The 13,001-nt window shown below is 41.6% G+C and overlaps 1 protein-coding gene and 1 pseudogene across 1 annotated transcript in view; one reads left to right on the plus strand and one right to left on the minus strand.

Moving 5' to 3' along the window:
* The window catches only part of LOC140940462 (4-aminobutyrate aminotransferase, mitochondrial-like), a 103,821-nt gene that overhangs the window by 45,250 nt on the left and 45,570 nt on the right, over positions 1–13,001 (minus strand). Inside the window, exons 8-9 of the mRNA XM_073389438.1 lie at positions 2,159–2,221; positions 1,592–1,655 (exon numbers count right to left, since the gene is read on the minus strand). Coding sequence (XP_073245539.1) covers positions 1,592–1,655; positions 2,159–2,221 — 127 coding nt within the window. The remainder of the gene's footprint in view (positions 1–1,591; positions 1,656–2,158; positions 2,222–13,001) is intronic.
* On the plus strand, positions 11,145–12,961 carry LOC140940463 (uncharacterized; annotated as a pseudogene).

Raw genomic sequence — 13,001 nt, forward strand, 5'->3', positions numbered from 1 at the left:
GGAAAAAATTTGAAAGGACCCCTAAAAATTTCGGCTAAGGGAAAAGCTCCTCAGGTAATCTTACGTTTTCGGAAAGCTTTCACTGTAGGCTGTTATTTTCGGGAAAGGCGAAAAACAGCCCTAAAAAATTCGAGAGGTTCAAACCACTCCTAGGACGACCGAACAGATCAAATTATTTTAGCGATGCGAATTATTGATTTATATTGCTTTTAAAGCACTCCAGGATGCATAACGAGCCATTTCAGATCATTTCCCAGAAAACGGTCGTTGGGTGCCCCTGATGCATATCAGTTGGAAGAACAAGGGAATCTCGAGAACGTGAACAGATGGAGGAAAATCTCACTATACAAATAAAAAAGTGCCGCTGACCAAGTCAAGATTAGGCTGCGGGCTTCTCTTGTCGCCCGCAATAACTGCTTATGATATAGCTAATACAGGTTCGGATTCCCTGTAGTTTGTAGGTCTTTGTTCCATTATAATAACTGGTTTTGCCAGCTTGGAAACAAGATAAGTATAAATCAATGAGGAAAGTAAGTACAGTGCTAAGTATTTTTTAACTCCTTTTGTAGAGTAACTAGCAATCCAGCAGAAAAAAAAATAGAAAAGAAAAGGATTAAAGGGTGCCTATAGCTAACTTGTGGATTAATTATTTTAGAACTGAAAGCTGACAATGAACCTGCAATTAGTCTACCGGTATATTTCAAGTCTGTCAGAAAATGAAAAAATGTTAAAAACAAAACAAAACAAAACAAAACAAAATAAACGGACCAAACAATTGCGCCACGACAGTTAATGTTAAGCAAACCTGTTAAATTAATTATATTTAACATTTTGCCCATGAAATTCTACCGGTAGACCCTGCTTGAAGCTGGTAGAGCTTTATTTATGAAGAATTGAAAGATATATTCGAGGAAAGCAAGCATGGTTTTGACAGTAAAAGCCGTACTTTCACTCATTTCATCGCATTTGAAGAACATATGGCCACCAAGTGTCTCGCAACATCGTCTCGAAGTCTCTTGCTGACGGCCTTGTACAGCTTGCAATTCTCAACGTTTACACGAGGAGAATCAATTATGATTCAGCAACAGTAGACATTCCGTTTTTATTGAACGAAGAAACATTTCATTTCAGAATGATATTTCACTACAAAACCATGAAATTGGGACACTTGTCGTGAGAAAATTTGAAAAATCGTGAGAATCATGAGCTTGGACCAGCTTGGGAGTCGCAGAGCAATGCAATTGCTGATCTTTTCGTCATGTTTATCGCCTGGACGAGTCAAAAAGCTTCAAAAGTTCATAAACTCCTGTCTCAAAGTTGGCCATGGTGCTAATTTGAAACATTCAACGTCTACATGTAAATGAAGAGTTTTGGGCACAATGCACGCCCAGCACTTCTTGATCGCGGAACGGGAGTGATATCGTTTTGATATCGGGCGCCTTCGTGCGGAGCCGACTAATTACGAATTTGCCTACATCCGAGTGACACGTTTGCACATCGCAGTGCCCACAATAATTTGTTCCTTACGCTACGCGTAATCGACAAGTTAAAAAAGGAAAGATTGGATAGATGTGACTTTAAGAATTCTCACCTAATGTTCGACCATGGAATCCTTTATCAAAGCCTAGAATTGACAAGGGCGGCGTTCCAGGAGCCTAGTGAAGATAACAAGGAAAAACTTTGTATCTGCAATTATGTTTTACGGTTTATTTCTGGGAAAGGCATTGTGTGCACTCATAAATTTTCGGAGTGGTACGTAGTACATGTTTTCTAAAATGAAATATTTAGACTGTGCTAACGTAGGATAGGTATGTGTTTTAAGACATTTAAATTCTTTATCAAAAAGCCAAAGCGAGAGCAGTTTCACAGTTTTAAGGAATTCTTTATCAGCAACCTGTTTTCCACTAAAACCAAGATTTCTCTAAAGTCCTTTGCTTCTCATTTGCGGTTGCGCTAGTGGGCTCTCCCGTGCCCTTTTACAGAAAACTTAAAAAAATTCCCGCTCGTTCTCAGAAAAAAATTTGAAGCTTGAGATGCGGGAGGAATCTTTAAGTTACTGGTCCAGATTAATGTACAATTTCACAAATACAAACAGTATTATGGAATAATGTCCAAGTTAAGTGATTCCAAACATTATTGTTTTATTCAGTTATTTTACCTGATTAAGCATGCAGCTGTCTAAATCCTCGATACGTGGTTCAGGATCTCCCCGATGCTTGGACTGAAACCCAATAAACCAATAGGACATTCACAACGGAGTCATTTCACTACAATTACTAAAATTGACTTCTTTCTTCCTTCCTTGTTCAAATTTGTCAACGACGTTGTGGTTTAAACAGTACACTTCGATGCACAAAACAAAACCAAAACCAAAAACAAAATCCTGAGGGATTCTGGTAGTTCTGATAGGATTATTGTTGCTCTCTCTTGAGCGAGGTTCAACTTTTACGTATACGCGTGACCTTCCATACAATGTCTATTTTATCAACGCGCGTAAAATTTACGTGCTACGCACGGAAAAATTACGCCACAGTGGAAATCCACTTTAACACGGCTTTTATAGAAGACGTAAACACACAGCAACAAGTTTTCCTCCCTTTTGAATCGTGGACGCATAGATAAATAGATTCATTGATGGATTATTAGATATTCTACGCCAATGATTGCTCTGTGAAGTAGCACTTGTTGAAAGCACTAATGTAGAAGGCACAAACGTCACAACTGTAATAACATTCGGTCACAAGTGTAACAAATATCTAAACGAAACTAAAATAGTACCTCGCAACGAAATCTGAAAAAGACGACATCCCGGCACGCAGTCAGTTATCATCACCTGTCAAAATTGTTTCTCTCTTTTCTCCTCTGTTATAGAGTGTATACAGTTTTTAAAAGTGTATGCAGTTATTAAAAATGCCCGTTATACGTTCAGTTATTCAATTCTCAGGATAATAATAGTTCCGTTATTTACTCTCGGCAGTATTTGTAGCTCTAACGCTTTACTTGTGGAGCCGAAAAAATGCCTGAAACAAATAATTCAGTCAAATTGAACTTAACAGGGTTAAGAATCCCAACTGACTGGAGGTAAACAATGGTCGAGGATTTAAACTCGGGGCCTCCGAATTGCAAGTCCAGGGTTCTAACTACTCGGCGGCGCTGCCTCATTGATTCTAGTACTCAGTTAAGGCAGCTTCATCCTTCTGGCTCCCTTTGCCCAGCAGATGATAGACTCTAAGACTCTTCGCCACTTTTCTAGCCAATTCGGTGCGTTATCCTACCATTAAAGTGTTCTTACCAGCTATTCGTTCTCTTCATATCGACCTCAGTTTCCCAGACCCTTTATTTGATTGTCTTAGACTGCAAAGCACAAGGTGATTCATCAGGTGTTTGCGTACCAGTTACGCACTCTATTCTGATGATCATGTACAAGTCATTGCATCTAGCACGGTACGGCCGCTGCAATTTCTGGGCTGCCCGAACCTTGACTTTTGTCGGTTTTAAGGTGAGCAGAGATTAACTGTTCCTAATTTCTCCAGTTTTGTCCCGGATCAGCATATGGGCATTTCAGATATTGCCACTGACTCCGAATTCCCCCCCCCCCCCCCGCCACCTTGTGTACGAGTACACATCAAGGCCTCTGAAACTGATCCAGTTCGCAAATGTTGTTTCATTCACATAGACACGAGACGCTATATTCTGTGCAATTCGGGCACCGATGCAGTATTTGTCTTTTGGAGGCGACGGTGCTCGGCTTCTATTTCTTCATGTTGATGGTACTGAAGGCCATTGTCACCGGCTACTTTGACAAACTGGCTTTTTCGTCGGCTGGCATTCAAGTAGATTTTTCGAGCCATAGTTTCCCTATTAGTAAAGCCACGGTCGCCAACTGTAATGGGGTCCCTGGCCATTTGATCTAGGCGATGGGTTGTTGGAAAGGCAGTGCTTACCTACTATATATACGAACTCCACCTGAGTCTCTAGCTGTTGCTGCTCCACAGTCATGGCAATTCAACTGTCTCTGGCCATTTAGTGTATAGTATCTGACAGTGTCAACTTCTCTTACCGGTTAGTTTTGGACGATCGCGTTTCTTGCATGCTCGGAGGTTCCCATGGAAGGGTCAGCGGGAATGTTCTTTTACCATTCATATATAGGGTATGTGGCGTTTTCTTTTAAGGGGGATAGTACCCGGAAGGTTTACGGGTTTTTAGCCCCGTGACCACCCTGTTTACGGGCCCGTTCGCTCTACACGCACTGAAGAGCTCCGTTTGACTGGCTGCCACCCATAGGGTTGTCATGGTTACGCACTGCACTTGGCTACGGCCCTTGGCGCTACCAACGTTTTGTGCACCTCCCCCGACGCTTAGCTTTGTTGATGAGTATAAATGTGGCTAAATAAATTTTACGCTAAGTTAAACTCGAGACACTTCTGGCCAGCAGTTTCTCACTCGTGATTTTTGGGGGTGGCCTAATAGCTTCGCAGGGTGTAATGAACATTCAATCAAATCCTTGATTTGGGCGGGATGGGGGTTTGCTGTTCCATTTTATTTTGTCCAAGATTGTCTGAAAGCCTCGACTGGCGTTACTCACAGCGTCATGATAGCAATCATGACAAGAAATCTGCGTTCAAACGCTTCAAAGCTAAATGCTTTCAAAGCAAACCTGGTCATTTGTCAGTGAACTCATACAAAACAGAAGAATTGCGCTTATTTCATTTATATAAAATAAATAAATAATTCACTTATCGTAAGTCTGTATGAAGTGCGGGATGCATTACTCACTAGGAGAGAGTTCTGCTGCGTGGAAAACGAAAAAAAGACATACTTATGCCTGATTCATTGCAATAATTTTAATAAGCTTGAAGGCAGAACCCTACAAAACATATATAGAAATTTCATCGGCTGGTAATTGCAGGAATAATTATAGTAAGAAAAAAAAATTATTTTGGCTACAAACGAGACTCGAACCTGCCCAAAAAACCTCAGGTAGGCTACTCCTACTCGCCGATGTTGCACGCTAGACCTCTAGGCAATCCATGGAGAGGCTGTTGCTTTTGCGCTATTTTTAAGAACTGTACGGGTGCCTTTATAGATCATTGTTAGCGATATTTTATCTATATAGATTGGTTTTTTCATTCTAGTAAATCGAACACAATTAATGTTGACAAACATAAGGATTAGCACGATTTACAACAGATTACCGACGGTTTTTATCCGTTTTTCACGATTTTGTCGTGGTACAGTAAAGTAAGAGAGGGTGAGTCACTTTTATTTCAATTGGCTGTTAATCGTGATTAACCGTTGAAAACCGCTCCAAACCATCTTAAATCAGACAAAAACCTTTTGTAAACCGTCAGTGAAACGTCGACCGTGTCATTTTAACAAAGTTCGAGTGCGCTACACACAGTTTAAAAGTTTTAATTAGTAAAATTTTAGCCTTTCATTTCATCGTTGTTGGTATTTCAGCGAGGTATAAAAAGTCCACAGTCTAGTGACTCCTGAGAAATAACATTAAAGGTCCTTTTTACCCTGTTACAGAACTCTTTATATGATTTGCGAGTAATGCCATGTTCAAGAGCGCCTTTTTCTAATGTTCCAGACACGATGTGCAAAAATGTTCTCTTAGGGTATAGTAAGTATGGACGTCCTCGGTGACACTTGTGACTGCGGGTCACAGACCAGTGTTTGCAACCGATAAATATGTTGAAAGATGACTCTCTAATTAACAGTGACCACTATTTCGTGACTTAGACACTTTCGAGACAATCTTGGACAAAATAAATGGAAAACCTAGACCCCCCCTCCCCCCTCAAATTAAGGATGGGAAAATGGCGCGTTTTTGCCCTTCGCGCGCCTTCATCCTTGATTTGGGGGGGAATGGGGGTTTGCTGTCCATTTTATTTTGTCCAAGATTCTTAGCCATTCTTGCTTTAGACCAGTTTACAACTGTACAGGTGAATTGTACCCTTATTACAGTACGCCCCTTACGTTTTTGCAGAGTTGGAGTTAGAGGAGATCGACGGAGATAGATCTGAGTTTTCACAGGAGTTTTACTTTTATGGAGTTGCGTAAAATTGGAGGTTCTTTAGCCCTTTCAGACAGGATCAGACGTAAGTTACAGCCTTCCTTTCAATTTTGTTTCTTTTGTAATTAGTCTTAGCCCCTTTTTTGATCTTGGACATTGTAATTAACCCTTTTAGTTTTCACAGCATGTGTACAATATTCAGACGAGTTGATGATCAAATTAAATGCTGTTGAGTCCACTTGTGCTGTTCATTTCTATACTGTGGTTGACACTTTCCGAGCTCCAGTGCACAAAAGCCCGTGTCAGCTACATTGGAAACGCGACACAGGGCACTTTGGGTTTTGTAGCTTTTCTTTCTTTCTCCCTTTAATCGTTATTTATACACGGTAACAAAATACATCAGGTATAAGAAATTCTAATACAATGACTAACATCCTAAACCTAAAAATCCTAATCTTAACATTGTATTTACTTACAAAGACCTGATTTCCATGAATGTCGTGTTTAAAAATTATGATAGAGAAGGCGTTTAAATTGATTTAATGAACCAGACTCTCTAATGTTACAGGGCAAGCTGTTCCAAAGGGTTGCGCCGCTGTAACTAAAACTATTTTTCATGTCGTTAGTTCTTGGAAAGGGGACCAAACCATTAAGGCGTTCTGAATTTGACGTTGAGATTTCAAGTCTTTCCAGCTGAGTTTGTGAAACAAGGAATCGACATCTACGTCAAAGTTTGATGAAGTTATTACTCGTGCAGCATGGTTTTGCGGTTTTGTAGCTTGTTAGATAATGTTTTGCCACAATTACCCCAGACTAGGCTGCAGTAATCAAAGTGAGGTTGAGCTAGTGAGTTGTATATATTGAGTAGGGTGGATTGAGGCACAAATGGCTTAACTCGCTTTACGGCTCCAATTGCAGAAGCGATCTTTTAACACAGTTTATCAATGTGGGAATGCCACCTTAAATTTTCATCGATATATATTCCAAGTGATTTCACAGAGGGAACTTGTTCAATCGGAGCATTCTTAATGGAAAGTTCGAGTGTATCAGATAGAGTACTTAATCTTTGCCTGGAGCCGATTAACATAAATTCAGTTTTTGTAGCATTCAAGGCAAGTCTGTTAGACACAAGCCATTTGCTTAGCTTTTAAGGTCGTGAGATAGACTAGACAGAATCAAATGCAAATCAGAACTAGCATAAGTAATGTGGGTGTCATCAGCACACATTCTAGGTATGCTGAACGAAAGACAGTCAGGCAAATCGTTAATATATATTAGAAATAGAAGCGGGCCAACGATCGTTCCCTGTGGCACACCACATTTAAGAGTGGTGAAGTCAGAAAGACAACCGTTAACTGAGCACCGTTGTGTGCGATTCGTCAAATACGATTTAAGCCAATCAAGAGTTTTACTTTGAATTCCACACCGATTCATTTTACTTAGTAATATCTCATGATCAACAGTGTTGAATGCCTTTTTTAAGTCGAGAAACACTACGGCATTGACGTAGCCACGATCGATATTAAACGCCCAACTGTCAGTGGCTTCTAGAAGTGCAGTAACAGTTGAGTGTAGAGACCAGAAACCAGATTGTAGTTTAGAGATGATTTCTTCACTACTTAAGAAGTTGTATAACTGATCGTACACAATCCTCTCGAACACTTTGGCGACTACGGAAATGACTGAGATAGGTCGGTAGTTGTTTAAATGAAATGCCTCGCCCTGTTTAAACAACGGTTTAAACTATGAGTGTTTGCATCAGGTGTAGGAGAGGCCAAGTTACAGTTTAAGTCACCTAACAAATGGTACTCTAGGTCGAGAGAATCTAATTTGCCTATAAATGACTTGTAACTCGAAAATAAATCGGCTGGAGAACAGGGAGGTCTGAACCATGTTGCTACTAGAAATAACTTACAGTTCGGTTTACGAATTTCAATAGGTCTATTTCTGTCACGACGGATAAATTCATAGCCTGGTATATGGAGTTCGGAACTTTTTTATGGATTAGTCAACTTTGGTTTCATTAATTGCCAGAATATCAAATGAAAACTCAGCAAGAAAGACTCTAAGTTCGTCAACATGTTTGACGAGGCTGTTAATGTTCAATTAGGCCATTTTGAAACCACGTTTAGCTGGTAAAAAATTAGACATATTGGAAGGTCCCGAACTACCTGAATGAACTTCGCTGTCTACTAATTCTGGCAACGTTGGAGAAACTAGAGGATAATCGACATTCATGGAATTAGGAAATCAATTAGATCTCAGAAAATTTACAAAGTTCTTTTGCAAAAGCTCGTTACCTTCCCTGTTTAGGCGCAGTCCACCTTTGTTAAGTCCTTTTGAACTAATGTTAACATGGCATAGTTCCCAGCTATTTTGGTTACAAAATTGTTTTAGACGTTTGTTTACCACTTTGACGGCGTCGCAGTAATCATCATTCTTTGCAGTTAGTTCAGATATAATTATTTCGACTCGGAAGCATTCTCAACCTCTCTGGCCAAGTCTATAATAGCATCTGCCACATCACTTTGTGTAGATGATTTCAGATCGTTGGTACCCACATGTAGACAAATTTGACCAGGAGACTTATCAATTGTAGGAACGACGTGGGAACACATGTCGCGAATTGTGGCTCCGGGGAACGGCTTGACAACAACCCGATGTCCCACAGTCTTGGCTTGTTTTATTCCTTGAACGTTCTTTATCATGGAGTCACCAACGACGACTTGGTCCGCTCGTTATTTATTGTTTGAGGCGCGATGTCAGTAGAATTACGGGCTGGCATCTTTCTTCCAACTGGTAATTGACGCTCTTTCTTTTTGTTTCTGAGCATTGTCTTGTTATCACGTACTGTCACCCAAGGGGTTTCCTCATCATGCAAATTTTGCTCCTTGATATTTTCATATCTACCATCTCGATGTTTACTTTCTTTGCCGTTAATTTCGTTGTTTAAAAGTTTTAGAGCAGTCATTAAACTTTTATTTTCATCTTCGAATAGATTTTGCCTCACGCTTTAAAGAGTCGTAGCGGTCTTCCACGTCGCGAAGTCTCTGTTTTAAGGCGTTGTTCTCATCTTGAAGCTTTGTCAGCTCACAATTAGAAGTCAGGTTAGGTAAAATTTGCCGCGACGAATTAGCCTTGATCTCTTTCACTTCATTCTGTAAATCTAATAGAAGGGGTAAGCATGGGTAGTTCTCTAAGTTGTTGGTTTCGTCTCGTGCCGTACACAGTAGCGAAGTATCAGTTTGGTCAGAGACTGCACTAGTTCTCTGGCGGGTACTTTAAAAAAAAAGAGGACGTCAATCGGGAGATCAGAGTTTGTTTGTTTCCCTTTTTTGATAGATTTTTTTAACAAGTTCATCTTTCAGTGCTGAGATGGTTAGATTCTCAATTTCTTTCTAGGTTAGAGGAACCAACTCGTCCTTTCTCTCGGAAGTACTATGCTTTACGTTGCAGCCATTTCTGCCATGACTGTTGTTGGCCGGCAACGAAGATGATTCAGGCCTAGCATCTATCAAACGAAGACTTTAATCTTGTTCTTGCCGCCACTGAACTCACTTATGCGGTTTCCACTGAGGTCAGCCCATTTCGTTCGCGTTGCTTCTCGTTGCTTGTGCTCGTTAGCCTGTTTTGTTCCTTTCCCTGCCCTCCGTTTGGTAAATATATGGAAAGTATTCTAGGTTCCACTGGTTAACAGTGTGATGGTGTCCGGGAGGTTGCCACTCGCAGCGTTGTCATGGTTACGCATTCCTATCAGCTATGGCCCCTGGCTCCACCAACTTTTTAGGCAACTCCCCACGCTCATCTTTGTTGATGAGTGTAATTCTGAATTGTTCCGTGAATTAACGTTGGAGCGGCAGCTGGCCATTCAACTCGTAGTGGCGTGTAAAATTACCATGATAGATAGTTAGATAGTTAGAGTGTGACTCGGACCATGTGATGATGTGAATGTAAAAACCTTCTTTTTGCGTTATGAGTTTTTTAACCGTTTATTGGATCATGGATTATCCAAAGGGGTCCTATTCGTGCCGGCTCCAAACTGTTTAGCGACTAAGCTAAATCATGGAAGGGTTCCATTCCGTGGGTGAACCGCAAGTAATATCGCCGCTTCACAACAGCGCAATACGACATGACGATTCGGTGAGCCAAACCGGATCAAATTCGTCACCAAGTTCCTTATCTTTCTCAAGGAGAAAAACAGACGCCCGAATCAAAGTTGCAACTGCAAGCCTCGAAGCTAGACAGTTGAAGGAACGGATAAGGAGGGAAAATGAAGCCGCAAACAAGAATTCAAAGACAAAATGGCCCAAAGGGAGTTAGAGTTAAGTTTGGAACGTCGAAGACAGGAACTCGAACAGTTACGCAAACAAAGAGAGGACGATCTGGCCATAATATCTGCACAAGAACAAGCGGAGAAAGCAGAACTTGAGAATAAAATACTTGGACAAGTCCTTATCGAAAGACAAGAGAACAGAGAGTGAATGAGTAAGTTCAGTAAAACCTCACCACCTTTGAAACATTATTTAGTTCCCAGTCCCCACGCAGTTAGTGAATTTGAAAGTAAAGGTGTTTATTCAAGTCCATATATTGAAGATGAACCCGGAATGTCAATGGAATATGTTTCCCAAGAAAGTAAACCAGTTGTTTACCCAGAATCATTCCTAAGCTATGACATAGAAACTGCCATCTCATATGAAAATACTCCACTGAGTACAACTTCCAAGTCCTTGCCATTAAAGAACTTACAATTCCATGCTGCTAACAGTAATGTCCCCAACTTGGGTACAAGTCAGGAACCGATTGCCAAAGCAAGTGAAACAGATGTGTTACCCTCCAGTACTACTGTAAACCTACCTGATCAAAACCTGCTTCATCCTGGAAAGAAATGTTCATTTCAAGCAACACTAGCTATGATGAATTCTCTTCAAATGGTCATGTGACTGTGACGCGCCATAAACATGGGCCATCTTTTAATGGTAGTGCATCTTCCGCTTACTTTGGTACAGAATTTCATCATGGTACTCACCCCCTAGTAGGGGTATCACGTATTCCTCTGCCGTTTGCCTACAGCACTAGCTGTAACGACAACCTAACCTGGGCTTCCTGTGAACCAAAATGTGCGTCTTCTATTTATTATTCTCGTCCATCCTTCATGACACAATAGGCCCCCTGTACCCGAAAGGCATCCACTCCTTTCCCGAGTGACCTTGACTTTACAAGAAAGCATCACTCGGCTCAAGTTCAAGAACCAGTAGATTCACTTATTGATAATCTCAGAGAAGGTCAGGAAACTGTCTTCCAGTTGAGTTTGATAACTTGCAAACAGACTCAAGTGTAGCCCTCCTGCGAGCACAAGAATAACAGCGATTACCACCACCTGAGCTCTTCATTGCGAGGTTTCGTGACCAAATACGCAACAAGACAACTCCCACTGATTCAGATAGGATGGCCTATCTATTTCAAAACCTCGATGGTGAAGCCAAGAAGGCAGTTGAGAGTCTAGGTGTCACAGGTCATAGCTACGCAGCCGCCCTTAAGACACTGAAACGCCAATTTGGAAACCCTAACAGTGTTGCCACGGCTTACTTGAACAACATGTTGGACAGTACCTTTGAGCCTTCGAATGACAGACAAGCCTTGCGTGACTACTATTACCAAGTGAAAGCATCTACGACGTGGTGGGTAAAGATGGGTCAGTCTGCTAAATTCCAAACCCCTGAGTACACAGAGACAGGTCCAACCTGGTGGAATTTGAGAAATGGTTGGGTAATCGAGTAGACACATTGTCTAATCGCCTGAAGGAGTATATATGCGAGGAATGGAACAAGAAGCAAAGACCTACCAAACCAAAGCCAAGCATCAGGCTGCATCCCCTTGCCACGGGAGCAGAGCCTCCCTGCGAAGTTCCAATGGAAAGCAATGCTATCACCGATCCAAACCTAAATTCTCAGCTGCATCCCCTGGCTATGACAACGGCGTTCTCCCCAAGAGTGCAAAGAGACAGCAATCATTTCCACGGCTCAAATCAAGGTCAAGCCAACTTTCAAAACAATTAAGCAGAAAGGAACGTCCAGTCAAATGAAAAGAAGTACGTTGTTTGCTAAAGAAAGCATCCTGTTGCGTAAACTTCAAGAAACGCGAAAACTTGCATGGGAGCATAAACCCTGTTTCAATTGCTTAAAGGGAAATTATGAGGCGAAGTGTTGTCCGAGTGAAAACGATGTTTTAAGGAACACTGTGGTCTTCCGCATCACCCACTGTTACATGAAAGTCACCAAGCAGACTCAAGTCCTAACAATTGGACAAACACCCAGAGTGGCCTGTCTGGGACATAGTCCTCCACAAGAAAGTGTCCGACGTTCCAAGCCTATCCCAAGTCCGTTACCTATTGCCAAGGTCAACGTCAACCAAGTTTGTGCTCAGCCACGACGAAAGGTCCTCCTTCAAGTCCTGCCGGTTCAGATCCATAGCCAAGGATGATTAGTCACTGCGTAAGCTGTTCTTGATCCTGGGAGTGACTCGACCCTTATTAGAAAGGACTGAGCAGACCACCTGCAACTTGTCGGTGAATCCTACCAACTTGGCCTGAGCCTGAATACGGTTGGCAGTGATGGAAAGACAGCATCTGAACAGACTGAGCTTTGGTCTCTCATCTAAAGATCACCCAGAACCTGTAATAGTGAACGGAGCATGGGTCATTGACAAGCTAAATATCCCGCCCGTCAAAGTGCCGAAGAAGGCAGCCGTCGAACAGGGGAGTCATTTGTTGGGTATTAATCTACCTGAACTTGACGATTCCGAAGTAATGCTTCTTATTGGATCTGATGTGGCTCACCTGCTGATTCACATTGAAGTCCGCCAGGGACGAGTGGACGAGCCCATCACCATCAAACGCCCCCTTGGATGGAACCTCTTTGGTAATGCAAACAAAGGACCGTGTGAAGTAATCAATGCAAACTTTCTTTCAACAAACGAAGGGCTC

Source organism: Porites lutea, chromosome 6 (assembly GCF_958299795.1).
Source record: "Porites lutea chromosome 6, jaPorLute2.1, whole genome shotgun sequence".
NCBI lineage: Eukaryota > Metazoa > Cnidaria > Anthozoa > Scleractinia > Poritidae > Porites > Porites lutea.